Source organism: Eptatretus burgeri, chromosome 13, assembly GCF_056783735.1.
Source record: "Eptatretus burgeri isolate ZD-2024b chromosome 13, Ebu_testis_v1, whole genome shotgun sequence".
NCBI lineage: Eukaryota > Metazoa > Chordata > Myxini > Myxiniformes > Myxinidae > Eptatretus > Eptatretus burgeri.
Genome location: NC_140973.1, coordinates 43,600,511 through 43,620,925, shown reverse-complemented (window position 1 = coordinate 43,620,925; position 20,415 = coordinate 43,600,511). Strand labels below are relative to the sequence as shown.

Here is a 20,415-nt window from a genome sequence, read left to right as displayed (position 1 = left end):
CTCGGAGTTCTACGGACAGTTCCTTGGAATTCATGGTCAAGTTTCTGTTCTGACATGCACTGTCAACTGTGGGACCTGATATAGAAAGGTGTGTTTTTCTAAATCATGTCCAATCAATTGAGTTGGCCACAGGTGGACTCCAATCAAATTGCAGAGACATCTTAAGGATGATAAAAGGAAATTGGATGCACCTGAGCTCAATTTGAAGTGTCATTACAAAGGGGTTGAATACTTATTGATGCAAAACTTTTCATCTTTTCATAAATTTGTAAAAATTTCCAAAAAAAGAAATTCCACTCTGACATTATGGGGAATTGTGTGTCGATCAGTGAAAAAAAAAAAATTGAAGATTAATCTATTTTAAATTCAGGCTGTAACACAACAAAATGTGAAAAAACGTCAGTGTGTCAATACTTTCTGAAGGCACTGTATATATATATTTTTTGTATACTGCATTTTGAACAGATCAGAACAAAAAAAAATCAAAACGAAAGAAACCCCGGAATCCACAATTACATCACATGGAATTTGAATGGCTTTAACCCTTCGATGCATAAGTGGGTCAAAAATGACCCAGTTTGGCTGTTTTCTTGCATTATCTTTTTGCACTCTTGCATCTAAGGGTTAAATTCCTTCTTGACACTGTTTTGTTAACTTGGTTAAGCCTTCTCCAAGAAGTTAAGGACTGCAGGCAGCTATGCTGCTGATGCAGGCAACTATGCTATGCTGCTCCAAGGACTGCAGGCAGCTATGCTGCTGATGTAGTACCCCCTTTCAGGCGATACTGTTTGGTTTACCAGCAATATCTCACCTACTCTCTCAAAAGATACCAAGGGATCTTTCATGTTGACCATGGAATGCTTTGTGCACTTGATTCAACTTAATTGGTTTGGGATTTTGCTTGGCAGTTGCCAGCACATTACTGTTTTTCATCCCATTATTCCAGATTCTGATTGGCAGTGATGGCACCCCACCACATAAAGCAAATATGTGAAGGTTCTTTTATTGTCGTGAGTTAGATATCCAGCCAAATTAGATTTTCAGAAAACCTTTTTTTGGTGCCAAGTATTAGTTCTCCCACTCCCCTTTCAACTATTTTTTTTAAAATTCACCTCATTTATTGACTCCAGTGCATTTGCATTTCTTTTTTCTCTTATACCTAAATACTTTAATCAGTTGTAAAGATAAAAAGCCTGATGCACAATTGGACAAAACATGTCATGCCCTGTTGTGGCAATGTCACCTTGTGTCGCCGAGTCATGCCCGACTCCTGTGAACCCTCCAGGTCAGCGCCTGCGATCAGCAGAATAGGTAAGACCTGTCCTTCACTGTCTCATCAATTTGCATCCCCATTGCTGACTTCTTCATTCAGCCATCTTTATTTCGGTCTCACTCTTCTTCAGGTTCCACTGACCATTCCTGTAATTGATTTCTCAAGGTGGTGTTGTGACCTCAATGTGACCAAAGTAGACCAGCTTCTGGTGGAGGATGAAATTGTTTGTTCCACTGAAGGAATGTATGAATACACAGTTGATTGCAGATGACAATGGTGTTTGAGAGCATTATAGTGGTTAAACATTCTTTTTTTTTCATTATAAAAACAACTTCCGTTAAAGGGTAGAGAGAAATCGATAATAAATCAATTTACAGCTCAAGTTGCATGTATTGGGAGTGAGGGGGGGGACAACCAAATGGTGACTGGGAGGTGATAACTTCAGAAATAAACATGCAAAGTCATTAATTTGTCCACTGTAGGGCCCGGCGATACAATCGGTATAATTTGTCGATACACCGGTATTGTAATTTTGAATATACCGGAGTACCGAAAAAAAAAAAAAATAAAACGGTACACCACCAACAAATCAAAGAAAGGTGTTTACAATCTTTAAATACGATACATAATTTAAAAAGCTTTGATGCACTCGGCTATACCTGGAACAGTGGAACGGACGACGGCAAGACGTACCAGGAAGTAGTTTCAGTGCGTTTTAACTTTTAACCCTCAGCACCCGAGCAATGTACAAGCAATCACGTTTTTCTTTACCCTCGTGGCTGTTTTTAAAGCAATTGCCAGTTGGTTATTATTTTGCATGAATCGGGTGTGCTTTTGAAAGTCTGTGCGGCTTCCTGGCACGGTGATCTGCAAGTCATACCGGCCTGTGCTGATTACCAATACTGATCTCGCTTTACAACAAAATAATTTTTTGTACAGGTTGAAGTTGGAAGTAAAAACTGTTTCCATCATGAAGAAAAAAAAATCCCCGTGTGGGAACACTTTGAAAAATTACCGTGTCAATCATGTGTATGTCTTATACGAACACAGAGACCATTTGACCATTACATATTTTTGGAACCTGTGGAAATTTTTTTTAATTCTGATATACCAGTATGAGTCCACTGATGTATCAATATCGGCCGGGGGGGGGGGTGTTTCAAACAAACAAACAAACAAAATCAATATTGACAATAGTATATTGCACCTCAAGTCAGTTACGAGTTTCAGCCGCAAGTGTGCACCCTTCTGCAAGGACTGCAGGCAGCTATGCTGCTGATGTAGTACCCCCTTTCAGGTGATACTGTTCAGTTTACCAGAAATATCTCACCTACTCTCTCAAAAGATACCAATGGATATTTAATGTTGACCAGGTAATGCTCAGATGAGAAACCCAGCTTGATGTGCATCGAAGGGACTGTACACTCTGGTGAAACACCTTGCCTACATAACATTCTGAAAGTTTATATATAGTCAGGTCAGGAATTGAGCCCAAATCAGACAACGCAGAGCCAAGTGTGATGAGGCCGAGTCTTTGGGCCTCTCACCGCAGGCAGGTCGGTGGTCTTTGTCTTCTATCGTCTCCTCTCCAGACTCCCCCCCCTTACTCTGTCTGCACATTGAATTTGTCTGCAATTTGTCACCATTATTTCCGCAGGGCGCTCAAGGTCCACCGACAACCCCCTTCTGGTAAAACTTCCAAAATCACGAATCGCTGCTCACCTTCACTCTTTCATTCCTCTTTTTTCCCGCCTTTGGAATAAACTCCCTCACTCTGTTCAATCCCATTCTTCCCTCCAGGCCTTCAAAACGGCCGTTCATCACCATCTCTTATCGTCCCCCATTCAAAATCTTGATCTTTTCTACCCCTGTTAATCCACTTCCTTCAAATTCCCTGCTTTCCTTCCTGAAAGTCCCTGTGGTGTCCATCTTGTATACCCCGTGTTCACCGCCCCATCCCTCCCTTCCACAGATCTCCTAATTTCTGGTCCCCACTGTTTTGTCCTTCCCTCTCCCACCCCCCTTGCTGTGCGTTAGCTCTCATACGAGCCTTGACAATGTATACCAAAAAAACCCAACAAAATCTGTGCTACCTCTGCGTGATCATGTGCAAATAAAAAAAAAACTTACATCATAAGCACAATTATGTACACTATGTGCAAAATGAGATGTCTGAAAGCCACCTGAACAGGTACACAATGGTCTCCATTTTCTTTCAAACGCCACAAGATCATTTCAATACTTGTCTCAGTGAAACCAAGTATTCGTCTGTGTCAGTAGACAACATAATGGATTCTATCAACAGAAAGTTCACAATTGTTTTACTCTGGGAACCAAAGTGAGGCTAATTTTGAACAATCACCTTCTCACACCTGTATAGTTAGTTTTCGTTTTTTGTTGCTCCAATCGGGGTCTGGGTGGAAAGCAACTCGCAGCTCTTCATATTGCAAATTTGCTCATTAATAAAAATGATATTCAGAATTGAAGTAGAAACTTGAAGACCCTCCCACACGTGTGGGCTCAGAGTCCACTCTGCCACAATGTAAATAATGAAACGGTGCTGGGTGAGTTACAGTAGGAAGAACACGAACAAGTACATTTCCCTACTGCTCTGGCAGAAGCTCAGGAAGGCTCTCACCGTAACAATATTTAAAGCGTGGGTTCCTGTACATGTTCTCATGCTGAACACTCTGTGGGGTATTAGGGAGGGAGAAGGAAGGAGAGGTTTCGATTTGCACATGCAAACTGATGTCCGAACAAAAATCAACCTTAAAGGAAAGCGGTAAATATATCAATGTTGTTCAGTTTGGAGCTACCTCTATAAAGAAAAATCAAACGATTCGGAGCAAACCTGTGAAGATGTTCGACACTTGGCCTGACAAAGCTCAAAATAGTCAGAGATCACGAGAAGAATGGGCAATGGAAGAGCCCCGGGCCGCACCACCACCTTTTGCAGCTCAACCGCCTGCACAATAACCATGAATCAGACATTTCTGGTCAGAAGTGACCGAATGTGTTTGTGCGACCACGTTATCAATGCATTGCTGCAAATGTTATTTTTTTTTTCTTTTTTCAACTGAATCTCACATTCCCTATGGAACAGACTTTCCAAAGAGATAAAAACGAGGCACAGCTTCAACTCAGACGTTAAAAAAAAATGTTCACTTGTCTATCAGAATACATTGCATTAAAGAATGTACACACGTCCAAGTTCCGAATCCATGATAAAAAAAAAATTAAAAGATTCATTAAAATGTTTCACAATTTGTAACTATTTATGAGAGCTACTTCAGTCATAACGTGTTAATGAAAAATTGCGTCAAATGCAAAGTCACGATATACCTGGCGGGGATGGAGGCAGCAGGAGACACAGAACTCGTATATGGAACAGCAGCCATTTTCCTGGCATGAATGGCAACTGTACTGCTCTTCACCATCCCTTTCTGCACCAGCTACCACCAATCCTTGCTCCGTTCTCACCCTCTTGTCACTTTTCACAATCACTCCATCAGCCGCTTTCTTCTGTGCACCAAATTCTCCTGACAAATTCCAACGTACAACGGTTTCCCCCGGCCCCAAACGATCCCCACGCCTAGCTCGATTGCCCTTTTGCGGTCGATCCCTCCTCTCCCGTTTTTGGGCTTTACAGCAACCATTCGCCTGCAATGCCAAACGTTTGCAAACATAACCTGTCAACAAAAAAAAAAACAAGAGAACAACCAAAAAATAAAAGTTAAAAGTTAAGACAAAAGAAAAAAGAAAAGATAAATGTATGCCACAACCTCTGCATATGAAGAGCATCATGAATGGACCAACTGCTCACACAAAGATCAATTCAGTCAGGAGAAAACTCCAACAGTCACACAAAACTTCAAGGATGTGTGAAAGTAACATTTCCAATTACATTGTGATACAGCGAGAAACACCTTGTGGAATTATCCAGGGATTAGCAACCCCAAGCACCATAACACCACTTCCTCAATTAAAAATAAATAATAATAAATGAACTTGTGGTGCGAGGCAAAACAAATCCCACCCATTTAAGGCATAGTCTTCGGACCCTACCGATCTTCACAAATATGCATTTTTCACTGGAGGAATGGGTAGGATTGTAAGTGACAAATAGAATAAGGTTCACTATAAGCTTAGTTTGAAGTAAATCAGATCATTTTTGACGAAGTTTGAGCGAAAAACGTGACCTTGACCTTTGATCCAATTGGACCCAAAAGTTAATGGGGTCGTCCAAGGTTCATTGCCCACCTGTGGATTAAATTTGATAGTGTTTGCTAAAGCCGTTTTGCCGTAAAGTCACTAACAGACAGACAAACAAACAAATAAACCAATGTCATCCCAAGGGTGACCAGTATCTTGCCAAAATGTGAACACGAGTGACTTATTTATTCGATTAAGGTGACTCAAAAATAAGGGTTTTGTCGACCTTGATGCTTGACCTTTATATTTTCATACGGTTAATGGTATCTCTCCAGGACCGTTGTACATGTAATATCAAGAGATTTTGATGAGAACTGAGGAAATAAAATTTTCATGAAAAATCCGTTTTTTCGTCATGACGTCATCAAGTCAAACTTTTGACAGATCTGGAAAACACTTATCAAGCGCTTTCATATGAGGTATTACTCGATATGGTATCTAAGATTTCAAAATTTGACCTTGAGGTCAAAAACTTTCGACCTCCAGCGCTAATCATGAAGGTCAAGGCGATCGCCACCAAAAATTAATCAGCTGAGCGCCAGACCATGAACTATATTCCCATGAAGTTTGAAGACGATCCGATCAAAATTACTCAAAAAATAAGGGTTTCGTCGACTCCCCTGATTTGCGACAAAGTGACCTTGACCTTTGACCTTGAAAATTTTATGCGCTGAAAGGGACCTCTATAGGCCTCTGATATGCGAAGTTACAAAAATTTCCAATGATGACTTGTGCTCTGCAGATTGATTTATACGTGATTACAGACAAACAAAAAAATAAATTAAAAAAAACCAATGTCACCCGCAGGATGACCCGTATCTTGCCAAAAGGTGACCACGTGTGACTTCTTTAAGGTCACACTGAGGTGAACAGAGCTGCTATCCACCAGGAGCGACTCTTTGAGGAATATCTGCCTACGAGAGATTCCGATGAGAATCGTTCTACAGAGTAACCATGAAAAATATGCGTTTGCCTCATAACGTCACCAAATGACGTCATAATGTCTCAAGCTTGACATATCTAGAAAGCACTCAGAGGTGTTCAATTTGAGGTACTACACGATATGGTTCCTAAAACTTGAAAATTTGACCTTGGGGTCGAATATGTTTGACCTCAGGCACTAACCATGAAGGTCAAGGCCAATCGCCACCAAAAATTAATCAGCTGAGCGCCAGACCATGAACTATATTCCCATGAAGTTTGAAGACGATCCGATCAAAATTACTCAAAAAATAAGGGTTTCGTCGACTCCCCTGATTTGCGACAAAGTGACCTCGACCTTTGACCTTGACCTTCAAAATTTTATGCGCTGAAAGGGACCTCTATAGGCCTCTGATATGCGAAGTTACAAAAATTTCCAATGATAACTGTGCTCTGCAGAATTTTTTATACGTGATTACAAACAAAAAAAAAAACATACAAGCTGACTAACATATCTTGCAAAAACTTCGTTTTGGCAAGATAAATATACATTTCTCACCATGATCATCGGTCACCAATGTCCAGCCTTGCTCCGTATTTCTACAGTGACCACTTCCATGGGCACCTGTCTTCCCACCTACCGGACTACCTCTGCTGTCATTTAATAGGAGAAAACGAGCTCTCCAAGCGAGACGTCTTGTCAAGCTTTCTTTCTGCTCGTCCTCAATTATACTCGCACCCCATTGGCTTTCCATCTCTTCCTGCAGGTCAAACAGAAGTGATATGCAGCATAAGGTAGTGATGCAATTAATTTCTAAAAAACTACACATATGGAAATAGAAGGAAAGAAGGGTGGGGGATGGAGTAGAGAAAGAAGGGTGGGGGGCAGGGGGGATGGAGTAGAGAAAGAAGGGTGGGGGAGGGGGATGGAGAAGAGAAAGAAGGGTGGGGGTGGGGGATGGAGTAGAGAAAGAAGGGTGGGGGGAGGGGGATGGAGTAGAGAAAGAAGGGGGAGGGGGATGGGGTGTGGAGTAGAGAAAGAAGGGCAGGGGAGAGGGGATGGAGTAGAGAAAGAAGGGCGGGGGGCGAGGGGATGGAGTAGAGAAAGAAGGGCGGGGGGGCGAGGGGATGGAGTAGAGAAAGAAGGGCGGGGGGAGGGGATGGAGTAAAGAAAGAAGGGCGGGGGGAGGGGATGGAGTAGAGAAAGAAGGGCGGGGGGAGGGGATGGAGTAGAGAAAGAAGGGCGGGGGGAGGGGATGGAGTAGAGAAAGAAGGGTGGGGGGAGGGGATGGAGTAGAGAAAGAAGGGTGGGGGAGGGGGATGGAGTAGAGAAAGAAGGGTGGGGGAGGGGGGATGGAGTAGAGAAAGAAGGGTGGGGGAGGGGGATGGAGTAGAGAAAGAAGGGTGGGGGGAGGGGGATGGAGTAGAGAAAGAAGGGGGATGGAGTAGAGAAAGAAGGGAGGGAGGGGGATGGAGTAGAGAATGAAGGGCGGGGGGATGGAGTAGAGAAAGAAGGGGGAGGGGATGGAGTAGAGAAAGAAGGGGAGGGGGATGGAGTAGAGAAAGAAGGGGAGGGGGATGGAGTAGAGAAAGAAGGGGAGGGGGATGGAGTAGAGAAAGAAGGGGAGGGGGATGGAGTAGAGAAAGAAGGGGAGGGGGATGGGGTGTGGAGTAGAGAAAGAAGGGCAGGGGGAGAGGGGATGGAGTAGAGAAAGAAGGGCGGGGGGGGGCGAGGGGATGGAGTAGAGAAAGAAGGGCGGGGGGCGAGGGGATGGAGTAGAGAAAGAAGGGCGGGGGGAGGGGATGGAGTAAAGAAAGAAGGGCGGGGGAGGGGATGGAGTAGAGAAAGAAGGGCGGGGGGAGGGGATGGAGTAGAGAAAGAAGGGCGGGGGGAGGGGATGGAGTAGAGAAAGAAGGGTGGGGGGAGGGGATGGAGTAGAGAAAGAAGGGCGGGGGAGGGGATGGAGTAGAGAAAGAAGGGCGGGGGGAGGGGATGGAGTATAGAAAGAAGGGCGGGGGGAGGGGATGGAGTAGAGAAAGAAGGGCGGGGGGAGGGGATGGAGTAGAGAAAGAAGGGCGGGGGAGGGGATGGAGTAGAGAAAGAAGGGCGGGGGGAGAGGGGATGGAGTAGAGAAAGAAGGGCGGGGGGAGAGGGGATGGAGTAGAGAAAGAAGGGCGGGGGAGAGGGGATGGAGTAAAGAAAGGGCGGGGGGAAGGGGATGGAGTAGAGAAAGAAGGGCGGGGGGGAGGGGATGGAGTAAAGAAAGAAGGGCCCGGGGGAGGGGATGGAGTAGAGAAAGAAGGGCGGGGGGAGAGGGGATGGAGTAAAGAAAGAAGGGCGGGGGAGAGGGGATGGAGTAGAGAAAGAAGGGCGGGGGGAGAGGGGATGGAGTAGAGAAAGAAGGGCGGGGGGAGGGGATGGAGTAAAGAAAGAAGGGCGGGGGAGGGGATGGAGTAGAGAAAGAAGGGCGGGGGAGAGGGGATGGAGTAGAGAAAGAAGGGCGGGGGGGGGAGGGGATGGAGTAGAGAAAGAAGGGCGGGGGGAGAGGGGATGGAGTGGAGAAAGAAGGGCGGGGGGGGTCATTGAAATCGATACAAATAAGGAGCACAACGTCGGTTTACTGTGAGATGACATTTACTTACCGGCCATCTCATGGTACTGGAAATAAAGTACAGGAGAGAAAGACATAGTATCCCCGCCAGGATCCACCGTCTTCGCATGGCCTTCCTCAGCATCACTAGAACCACTGAAAAAAAAAAACCGTGCACATTACCCGATCATAGTAACCCCGAGAAATGAACGAGGAAACAACGACGACACCAATACACCACCATAAAACGACTTACCTTACATAAGGCCAGGGGGGGGGGGCATCAAATCCGGCAATTTCCGCGAACAATGTCGCAATGATGTAAAATCAGACACACGGCACCGACACGGTAAACACTCGCTCTGCTGTTGATGGAGAAAAACCTCATTTGCCTATAAATGACGTCAGATCGTACACGTTCCATTCAAAAGGAAGTTATCGCGATATTTTAAATTTGTCCTCTCGCAATGGACGGACGCATCTCTCGGTTACTTCCGGTTAGCAACGGCAGCCGCCATTTTAACGCGGTGAAAACAACTCCTTAGCAACGAATCGAACGACGCTGCTGGCTGTGATACTGTTTGTAATTTTTGTTTTGTAGTCCGCGAAAATGTCCTTCAATTATAATGTCTGTGCTAAACATCATTATGAGGTTAAATTGGACGCGTTTGGGCTAGAAAAGTGTTCTAAGCATCAAGACGATGTTTGAATTGACGATCCCAAGTCTTGGCAACGCATTGAGTATGATGACGTGTATGGAGGGTCAACAGAGCTATCCCATAATGCCGTGCGCGCCGCCAGGCTGGTTGTGTCCACTTCCTTGGCAATGATGGCGTCAGTAGCTCCACAATCTAGCACGTTTATCTCGTTATTCCGACTTACAGTGATGGAAGATGAGAGATAGAGAGATAGAGAGATAGAGAGATAGAGAGATAGAGATATAGAGATATAGAGATAGAGAGATAGAGAGAGACATAAAAAACACATTGTTGTAGTAATCAACAATCGACCTTTTCGATCGGCTTTATTCTCACAAAACCCATACGCATATCTACAACAACATAAATATATATATATATATAGGGTATATTACAGACTGGTCTCCTATCACTACTTTCTCAAACATCAACTCATCCTGGGAATTCTTTCAAAGAAACTTGCTCTCCCTCATGCACAGATTTATCCCCTCTCGTGTTCAGTTGTCTTACCCTTCCTCCCGCCCTTGGTTTACTGAAGCTTGTGGCGAGGCAGTTGTCCTGAAACAACTTGCCTTTGCCTCATGGAAAGCAAACCCAACTGAGGGCAATCTCAGTTCTTTCCACAAAGCTCGGAACAAGTGTGTATCTACCCTCAGGAGAGCCAGAAAACAACATCTTTCTCATCTCAAGTCTGAACTCTCAAACCTCTCTCCCTCCTCAAAATCCTGGTGGCGTTTAATCAAATCTGTTTCTGGTGTATGTTCCCCCTCCATCCCCTCCCTTACCTCAAATGGCCGCACTGCTGATTCCACACGTGATAAAGCTGAATGTCTAAACTCGGTGTTTGCAGCTAAATATTGTGTCCTAAACCCATCACTATCTCTACCCACTCTACCCAGTCGCACCCAACTGTCCCTGGACTCTGTATCCTTTTCTCCTGACAAGGTGGAGAGCTTGCTTTCAAACCTCGAGTCAGATTCTGCAACCGGTCCAGACGGCATCAGCCCACGTGTCCTCAAAGCCTGCTCTTCTGCTCTTGCTCACCCTCTCTCTGTTCTATTCACCCTCTCATTTGCCCAAGGTCATCTGCCATCTGCTTGGAAATCTGCTAACATCACTGCCCTGCATAAAAAAGGTGCAAAAACAGATCCCTGTAACTACAGACCAATCAGCCTTCTCCCAATCATCAGCAAGGTGATGGAATCCATCATCGCTTCAGACATGAAATCCTTCCTCTTCTCCAATGGCTTGATTTCCAATCATCAATTTGGTTTCAGACAAGGTCACTCTACCCTGGATATGCTGCTACTGCTCTCCCATCAATGGATGGAGGTCCTCAATACCAGACAGGAAATCCGAGCCGTATCCCTGGACATATCACGTGCTTTTGACACAGTCTGGCACCCTGCACTACTCACCAAACTCTCTTCCCATGGTATTCAAGGCCATCTCCACTCATAGCTCGCAGACTTCCTCTCCTGTCACAGTCAACGTGTGGCCCTAAATGGAGTTCTTTCATCCCCTCTTCCTGTGCAGGCTGGAGTTCCTCAAGGTAGCGTTCTGGGCTCTGTTCTTTTTCTGGTTTTCATCAATGATCTCTCGGACTCTCTGGAAAATCCTCTATTTCTCTTTGCCGACGACTCCACCCTCTACCGTACCATCTGTCATCCCTCAGACCGGCAAGCAGCAGCTTCTTCGCTCACTGCAGATCTGGATAAAATCACAAACTGGTCCAACACGTGGAACATGTCTTTCAATCCAGACAAATCTCACACTCTCACTATGTCTCTTCGAAAGGACCGTTTAGAACCCCCCCCCCATCCACTTTCTCAACAATCCTCTGGAAGAAGTCTTTTCTTTCAAGCTTCTGGGTCTCACTATCTGCCATGACCTTTCCTGGGAAAGTCACATTTCCAACCTCGCCTCAAAAGCCAGTCGCCGACTGGGAATCCTCCGTCGTGCAAAGTCCTTCCTCGGCCCTCTTGAGCTCCTGACCACTTACAAAGATTTTGTCCGTTGCCTGATGGAGTACTGCTCTCCCCTCTGGGCTGGTGCTTCTGCCTCCCACCTTTCTCGGCTTCACACTGTCAAAACCAGGGCATTTAGGATCATCGGCATCTCCCGCAATGAAGCTGAGTCTTTGGGCCTCTCACCCAACCACCGCAGGTTGGTCGGTGGTCTTTCTGTCTTCTACCGACTCCTCTCCAGCCTTGCCCCCCCTGCTCTCTCTGCGATTTGTCCCCACCACATTTCCACAGGGCGCTCAAGGTCCGCCAACAACCCCCTTCTGGTAAAACTACCAAAATCACGAATCACTGCTCATCTTCACTCTTTCATTCCTCTTTTTTCCTGCCTTTGGAATAAACTTCCTCATTCTATTCTTTCCCATTCTTCCCTCCAGGCTTTCAAAACAGCTGTTCACCACCACCTCTTATCTTCCCCCATCCAAATCCTCGATCATTTCTACCCCCGATAATCCACCCAAGCCCACTTCCTTCAATTCTCCTGCTTTCCTTCCTGAAAGTCCCTGTAATGTCCATCTTCTCTTCGCCATGTTCCCCGTCCCATCCCCATCCCTCTCCCTTCCACAGTTCACCTAATGTGTCTGTTCCCCACTGTTTTGTCCCTTCCACTCCCGCCCCTCTTGTCTCATGCCCCCTTGCTGTGCATTGTGTGTTAGCTCTCATACGAGCCTCAACCAAGGTATACAAAAAAAAAAAAGAATAACAAAAGTATACATAACACTGAAGGCAAATACCACATACACACCACATAATAACGAAGGTAAACTCCATACTCTGACACCAATTACATTCCTCAGAGTACATTATTCCTACTATAGTAATATAACATACCTTTACTGTTCCAGCATGACTTTCCACGGAGTACGTGGTATACGTGTCAACACCAGCCATTGACCTTCATATACAGTGCTGTCACATCCGCCCAATTACCATTGCCGCCAATTACAGTATGGCACTTTATTATCACAACATTCACCCCCTTCCGAGATGTCTCTCTCTATAAATCTAGTCTAATAGGACGACCAATGTTGCGACCGGATCTTCTTGGCACCGGAGGGTTATCCCCAGCATCTGATTGCTGTGGAGTTGCAGGAACCATCTCAGGAACGAGATCATCCCCCTCTGAGCAGGGTGCGTCTTGGGTACTACCCTGGGGAATTACATTTTCTTCAGAAGCCTGAGGTAGAATTTGGGGTTCACTCTTGGAAGGGGTTCAAATTGGGGCTAAGTGTCTAACAGAGACCGTAGTTTCCCTGCCATCTGGGTAGCGAATATGGGCATAGTGGGGTCCTGCTTGGAGGAGGTCGACTTCATCCACAAGGGGATCAGTTTTATTCGTGCGTACGTGACGCTTCAGCAGGACTGGCCCAGGATTGCAGAGCCAAGTAGGCACCGAGGCTCCCGAGGAAGAACGACGAGAATAGTTCAGAAGTCTTTCATGAGGGGTAGCATTGGTTGCTGTGGACAACAGTGAACGAATTGAGTGGAGAGCATCAGGCAGAACAGTCTGCCAGCATTTGATGGGTAGATTACGGGATTTTAGAGCCGTTGTGATTGCCTTCCAAATGGTACCATTGAACCTCTCCACTTGGCCATTCCCTTGAGGATTATAGCTAGTAGTTCTGCTACCGGCGATCCCCCTACTGGCAAGGAAGTCTTGTAATTCCTTGCTCATGAAGGAGGGTCCCCGGTCCGAATGAATGTAAGCCGGCATTCCGAAAATAGCGAACAGCTGACAGAGGCACTTGATAACCGTGGAAGTGGTCATGTCAGCACAAGGAAATACAAAAGGAAACCGTGAATATTCGTCCACAATGTTAAGAAAATACTGGTTCTTATCTGTACTCGGAAGAGGCCCCTTGAAATCTATATTGAGACGCTCAAATGGCTGAGTAGTTTTTATGAGTCGAGTCTTATCTGGTTGGTGATACTTGGGCTTGCATTCTGTGCATATTCTACCAGATCCAACAACCTGCCGGACATCCTCCACAGAATATGGCATATTCTTAGATTTCACAAAATGGTATAAGCGGGTAACCCCTGGGTGGCACAAGGCTTCGTGGAGGTTAAACAGTGAATGTCGATCGTGGCATGCCATCCCACAATAAGACCTGGAGAATGTATCAGAGGGAATGTTTTCTCGACCAGGACGATACACAATGTCAAAATCATAGCAAGATAATTCCATCCTCCAACGCATGAACTTATCATTCTTTATCTTATTTTTATGCTGCTTATCAAACATATAGCTCACTGATCGGTGATCTGTCTTTATAGTAAAATGTCTGCCTGTCAAATACTGTCTCCAGTGGCGAACTGTTTCAATAATAGCCTGGGCCTCCTTCTCAATAGAAGCATGACGACATTCGGGTCCCTGAAGGGTTCGGGAAAAGAAGGCTACCGGACGTCCTGCCTGGGTGAGGACTGCAGCAATTGCTACATCCGAAGCATCGGTCTCAACTTCGAAGGGTACGGATTCGTCAATCGCCCTCACCACTGAACCTTCAATGTCTTGCTTAAGAAGATGGAAAGCTGCTTCTGCTTCCCTTGTCATGGGAAATGTAGTAGTGGCACACAGTGGGCGGATCTTGCTTGAGTAGTCATATATCCACTGTGAATAATAGGCAAAGAAGCCAAGGATGCGTCGGAGCGATTTCATGTCCCGAGGCACAGGCAAATCCTGTAAGGGTCGGAGTCGTTCAGGATCCGGGCGCATTTCCCCTCCTTCCACCACATATCCGAGAATACTGAGCCTGTTAGTTGAAAAGATGCATTTGTCTTCATTGTAAGTTATATTCTTTCTCTTCGCAGCCTCAATAAATTTCGTGAGATTAGCATCATGCTCTTCCTGAGTCATGCCGCAAATAGTAATGTTGTCTAAGTAAGCAAATGTTCCAACCAGTTCTTCTTCTTGGATGAATGAATCCACGATACGTTGGAAGCAAGCCACTCCATTGGTGACGCCAAAGGGAACCCGAGCAAACTGATAAAGGCGTCCACAGGCCTCAAACGCGGTGTATGGCTTATCTTCATTTCTGATGGGGATTTGATGATACGCACTACGGAGGTCAATCGTACTAAAAACACGGTATTGAGCAATCTTGTTAACAGTGTCATCTATACGAGGCAGAGGATACCCGTCAAGAAGTGTAAATTTGTTGATAGTTTCTGAATAGTCCACGGCTAAGCGTTTCTTGTGAGTTTCGTTCTTAACGACAACAACCTGTGCACGCCAAGAGGAGTTACTGGGCTCTATAATACCTTCCTTCAACATCCTTTTAATTTCCTTTTCAATGAATTTACGATCATCGGGAGAGTACCGGCGTGATCGAGCAGCAACAGGATAACAATCAGCTGTCAAGTTGGCAAACAGTTCTGGAGGGTCAACACATAGTGTACTGAGTCCACAGATAACAAGAGGAGGCAAACTACCTCCATATGTCAGTGTAACACTATCATGCAGTCCCTGAAAATCCTGGCCCAAAACTATATCTGAACACAGCTGAGGGAGTATGGACAGACGCACATCTTGGTAGCACCGACCGTTTACTTTGATATTGACTCGACAGAACCCTGATGTCTGAGCGGTGAAGGAAGTAGATGCCATGGAAACATTGCCTTGGGTGTGATGTACACTTAAGGAATGGCACTTAACGAGGTCGGGATGGATAAAACTTTCTGAACTACCACTATCCATAAGGCCATCCAATTCCACTCCATTGAGCGTGACCCTCACAACCGCCTTTGATAACACCCCTGGGGCAGCGGCAGAAGACACAGCTGCTAACGTTGCCTGATCAGAGGAAGTTGCACAAGCACCAGTAGCTACTGATGAAGTACTACGGCACACCTTAGCAAAATGACCCTTTTTCTGGCACTTATGACACACAGCCTCTCGTGCCGGACATTTTACACGTGGGTGTTTTAAAAAACCACAAAAGAAACATTTAACTCCCGTAGCAGCCATTACAGTTGTGGGTTCCACTTCACCGGTATTCTGATTGGATGAGGCAGCACCCAATGAACCGGAGGGTTGAATAACACAATAAGATTCTGAATTTCTTTGGGCTGAATCTAGAGATCTAGCCTGATCAAACATGGTAGCTAAATCTAAAGTCTTATTCTCTAATAGACGTTGTCTGATCAGTGGTGACTGCAGGCCGCTAATGAAGGCATCCCTGATGGATTCTTCGCAATGTTGAGTTGCTGTTACAGCCCCAAAGTTACACTCTTTACTTAACGTTTTCAGAGTCAGAAGGTATTCATCTAAGGACTCTCCGACCTTCTGGCGGCGAGTTGCAAGACGATGGCGTGCAAACACTTCATTAGTGGGCTTTACGTACTGTGACTGTAAAGTACGGATAGCCTCATCATAAATGGTACACTCTGATATAGTTTCGTATAGTCTTGGTGAGACAAAATTTGTAAGCAGACTCATCTTATCCAGATTATCCTGTGGTAGAGCTCCCAGGAAGTTTTCGAACGTCTTCAACCAGTGTTTCCATTCTTGTGCCGCTGTGGGTGAACTGGGATCCGAATCCAGCCTCTCTGGTCTCAGCAAACGCTCCATTCCAGTGTAGGCCTCGGCGCTCTTCTGGTCCAATCCAACCAGGTAAGTTTTGTGAGAATAAATTATTGTTGTAGTAATCAACAATAGACCTTTTCGATTGGCTTTATTTTCACAAAACCCATACGCATATCTACAACAACATAAATATACATAGGGTAAGAATAACAAAATACAATAACTTGTACACATAATACTGAAGGCAAACTCCATACTCTAATCCCAATTACATTCCTAATACAGTATACTACATACCATTACTGTTCCAGTACGACCCTCCATGGAGCACGCGGCATACGAGTCATCACCAGCCACCGAGTCATCACCAGCCACCGAGTCATCACCAGCCACCGAGTCATCACCAGCCACCGAGTCATCACCAGCCACCGACCCCCATTACACAGTGCTGCCACATCCGCCCAATTTCCGTTGCCGCCAATCACAGTACGGCACTTCATTATCACAACATCTACAACAACATAAATATACATCGGGTAAGAATAACAAAATACAACAACTCGGATACATTATACTGAAGGCAAATACCACATACACATCACATAATAACGAAGTTAAACTCCATACTCTAATACCAATTACATTCCTCAGAGTACATTATTCCTAATATAGTATATAACATACCATTACTGTTGCAGCATGACTTTCCACGGAGTACGTGGTCTACGTGTCAACACCAGCCATTGACCTTCACAGTGCTGCCACATCCGCCCAATTACCGTTGCCACCAATTACAGTACAGCACTTCATTATCACAACACACATGCACAACGGAGCTCATTTCAACGTGTTTCCTCTGAAATGGCGGTTATTTTCAACAGCACTAAGTCACGTGATCAGCGGCGTCGAACCACGTGATCGACCAAGCAACTGCTAAAATTCTCCACACAAGAGCTGTTCCTCTTCGGAGGAATACCGGTGCATTGGAAAAAGAATGTTTCCACGTCGGCTTACACCCTCCCCGGGTACGGTAATAAAAATGTTGTCCTCAACATGAACCACATTCACCATCCAGGTTGTATGTGAACCAATACCAAATTAACCATAAACGTGGAATCCTTAGTGTAACTTACTTGTACTCAACATGGCGACATTCAATGCTCGAAGATTGCTGTTGACCACGAGTACCATACGATTGGTGGAGGGCCCCATGACTGCACTGGTAAAACAGGTTAAGGTTAGGGTTAGGGTCACCCACTGTCTCCAGGGTCAGGGTCACCCACTGTCTCCAGGGTCAGGGTCACCCATTGTCTCCAGGGTCAGGGTCACCCACTGTCTCCAGGGTCAGGGTCACCCACAGTCTCCAGGGTCAGGGTCACCCACTGTCTCCAGGGTCGGGGTCACCCACTGTCTCCAGGGTCGGGGTCACCCACTGTCTCCAGGGTCGGGGTCACCCACTGTCTCCAGGGTCGGGGTCACCCACTGTCTCCAGGGTCAGGGTCACCCATTGTCTCCAGGGTCATGGTCAGGGTCACTCAATGTCTCCAGGGTCTGTTTCTCGTTCATCTATCTATAATTCCAGCAATCTCTGTGTGTCTGTCTGTCTGTCTGTCTGCGACCGCCGTTTCTCGACGACTGCCGGTCCGATCTCATTGAAACTTGCCAGGAATATTGCCGGGACCCACGGATGTGCCTTTTCGAGGTTTGATATCGATCGGACGAGCGGTTCCCAAGTTACGGCCATTTATCTGTCGACCAATGACAAGACAAGGTGCTATGACGTCACAATTAATGTTTATTTATTTATTTATTTATTATTATTAATTTTTTTGCACGATCGACGGTCCGATCTGATTGAAACTTGCCAGGAATATTGCTGGGGACCCGCCGACGTGCCTTTTCAAGGTTTGATATTAATTGGATAAGTGGTTCCCGAGTTACGGCCATTTATCTGCCCACCAATGACAAGACACGGTGCTATGACGTCACGAATGACGTCACAATTAATGTTTATTAATTAATTTATTTGTTTTTTGTGAATACATTTACAGAGAGAGGGGTGAGAGAGGAGGGGGAGAGAGGAGGGCAAAAGAGGGGGGGCAAGAGGGGGGCGAGAGAGGGGGATAGAGAGAGGGGTAAGAGAGTGGGCGAGAGAGGGGAGAAGAGAGGGGAGAAGAGAGGGGAGAAGAGAGGGGAGAGGGGGTGAGAGAGAGGGGGCGTCACAATTCAAGAGAGGGGGTGTGAGAGAGGTGGAGAGAGAGGGGGGTGAGAGAGTAGGTGCGAGAGAGAGAGGGGCGAGAGAGGGGGATGAGAGTGGGGGCGAGAGAGGGGCGAGAGAGAGGAGCGAGAGAGAGGGGCGAGAGAGGGGGCGAGAGAGGGGGCGAGAGAGGGGGCGAGAGAGGGGGCGAGAGAGGGGGCGAGAGAGGGGCGAGAGAGAGGGGGCGAGAGAGGGGGGGCGAGAGAGTGGGTGCAAAAGAGAGGGGGCGAGAGAGTGGGTGCGAGAGGGGGGGAGGCGAGAGAGGGGGGGCGAGAGAGAGAGGGGCGAGAGAGGGCTGCACATACTGGCACTCACCTACGGGCACGCACCTACGGGCCCGCCCCTAGTCTATCTATAATTCCAGCAATCTCTGTGTGTTTGTCTGTCTGTCTGTCTGTCTGTCTGCGACCGCCGTTTCTCGACGACCACCGGTCTGATCTCATTGAAACTTGCCAGGAATATTGCCGGGCACCCGCGGATGTGTCTTTTCGAGGTTTGATATCGATCGGACGAGCGGTTCCCAAGTTACGGCCATTTATCTGTCGACTAATGACAAGACTTGGTGCTATGACATCACAAATGACGTCACAATTAATGTTTATTTATTTATTTTTTGCACGATCCAGAGTGTACGAGGTGCATTGGGACGCAAGAAGCACGCGCGCCAGCATCAACTCCGCTTTATTGCGCGACCAGAAGTACACTCCTGCCACCCCTAGCGGGTGAGGAATGATATACGAAAACCCAACCACGTGACACAGCACACTCCTCCCCTCGTAAAAATGACCCGTCACACGATGAAAGGACAATCACAACATGACCACCTGAAACCCATCAACACTCATAATCCTCCAAGTACCGCGGCCGCACTCTGACCCGCCTCGGACGGGCAGCGCCGCCAGACAGTCCAGGCTCAGACGCCTCCCGGCTCGGTCGAGGTGACACCCTCGCCGGACTCGCACCTTCCGCCACCCCAACCACCCCCGACCGCCCAGCCTGCCCGACGTCCCCGGGTAGGACGGCATCAGGCGAAGACCCCCTGGGCGTCGGCCCAACCAGCCCCGGTGATACGTCATCAGGTGCCGGCGACATCACCGGTGGGGGTCCCACATCGTTCAGCCCGGGGAGGTGCGGGGGGGGGGGTGACGCTGAACAGCGATCATGCATTTGGTCCACGTGCCGCTTCCACACATCCCCACCATCAGTCCGCACCATGCAATTCGCCGGCCCCAGCACCACAGAGACCACCGCCGGCACCCATTTGGAACCGTGGAAATAATCGCGCACCATTACCTGTTGTCCCACATCGAAGCCGCGCAGCCGCGTCGGATGCGACATCGCCCCACTCCCCGACCCTCCAGGTCGCAGCAAATCCAGTCTGGATCGCAAAGCCCGTCCATAGAGACGAATGGCAGGCGAATCACCCGTGACAGGATGAACTGCGTTCCTGTAATGGAGCAAAAAGACATCGACCACCGTCTGCACAGGTGCAACACCCCCCCTGCGCAAAGCCCGCTTCAACATCTTGACAAACGACTCAGCTTGGCCATTCGTCTCAGGATGATACGGTGCGGACCTTAGATGTCGAATACCATTTTGACGCATAAACTCATCAAATACACCCGTGATGAACTGCGGACCATTATCAGAGACCAGGATCTCAGGTAATCCTTTATTAGCAAAGATCGTCCGCAGCTTCTCTACTGTAATGTTTGCTGAAGTATGCTGCATTACTACAACCTCCGGCCATTTAGAGAATGCATCGATCACAATCAAAAACATTTTGCCATTAACCGGCCCCGCAAAATCTACATGGACCCTCTGCCAGGCCCTGTCTGGGGTCGGCCATAGACCCGAGGCTCGACGCGGGTTATCAGCATCTGTCTGGCACGTGGCGCAACGCTTAACCAACCG

General features: G+C 47.0%; 1 protein-coding gene across 2 annotated transcripts; it reads right to left on the bottom strand.

Moving 5' to 3' along the window:
- Window positions 1-2,454: 2,454 nt before the first annotated feature.
- On the bottom strand, window positions 2,455-9,437 carry SPRING1 (SREBF pathway regulator in golgi 1). Of its 2 annotated transcripts, XM_085852218.1 has the most exons (6): window positions 9,254-9,437; window positions 9,050-9,153; window positions 6,966-7,167; window positions 4,616-4,962; window positions 4,125-4,238; window positions 2,455-3,963 (listed from the first exon to the last, which is right to left on the bottom strand). In XM_085852218.1, exons 2-6 carry the CDS (start codon window positions 9,140-9,142, stop codon window positions 3,877-3,879), a joined length of 843 nt encoding a protein of 280 aa, XP_085708344.1. In that variant the 5' UTR covers window positions 9,143-9,153; window positions 9,254-9,437; the 3' UTR covers window positions 2,455-3,876. The 2 variants fall into 2 exon arrangements, with proteins under 2 accessions (XP_085708344.1, XP_085708343.1); XM_085852217.1 differs by lacking the exon at window positions 9,254-9,437 and having other exon boundaries at window positions 9,050-9,247.
- Window positions 9,438-20,415: the final 10,978 nt, after the last annotated feature.

Coding starts and splice junctions, on each gene's coding strand:
- SPRING1 (XM_085852218.1), bottom strand. CDS start 9,142: ATGCTGAGGAAGGCCATGCGAAGACGGTGGATCCTGGCGGGGATACTA. Junction 4,239..4,615: donor GCTGCCTCCATCCCCGCCAG/GTATATCGTGAC, acceptor GTTATTGTGCAG/GCGGTTGAGCTGCAAAAGGT. Junction 3,964..4,124: donor AGTGTCGAACATCTTCACAG/GTTTGCTCCGAA, acceptor AATACCCCACAG/AGTGTTCAGCATGAGAACAT.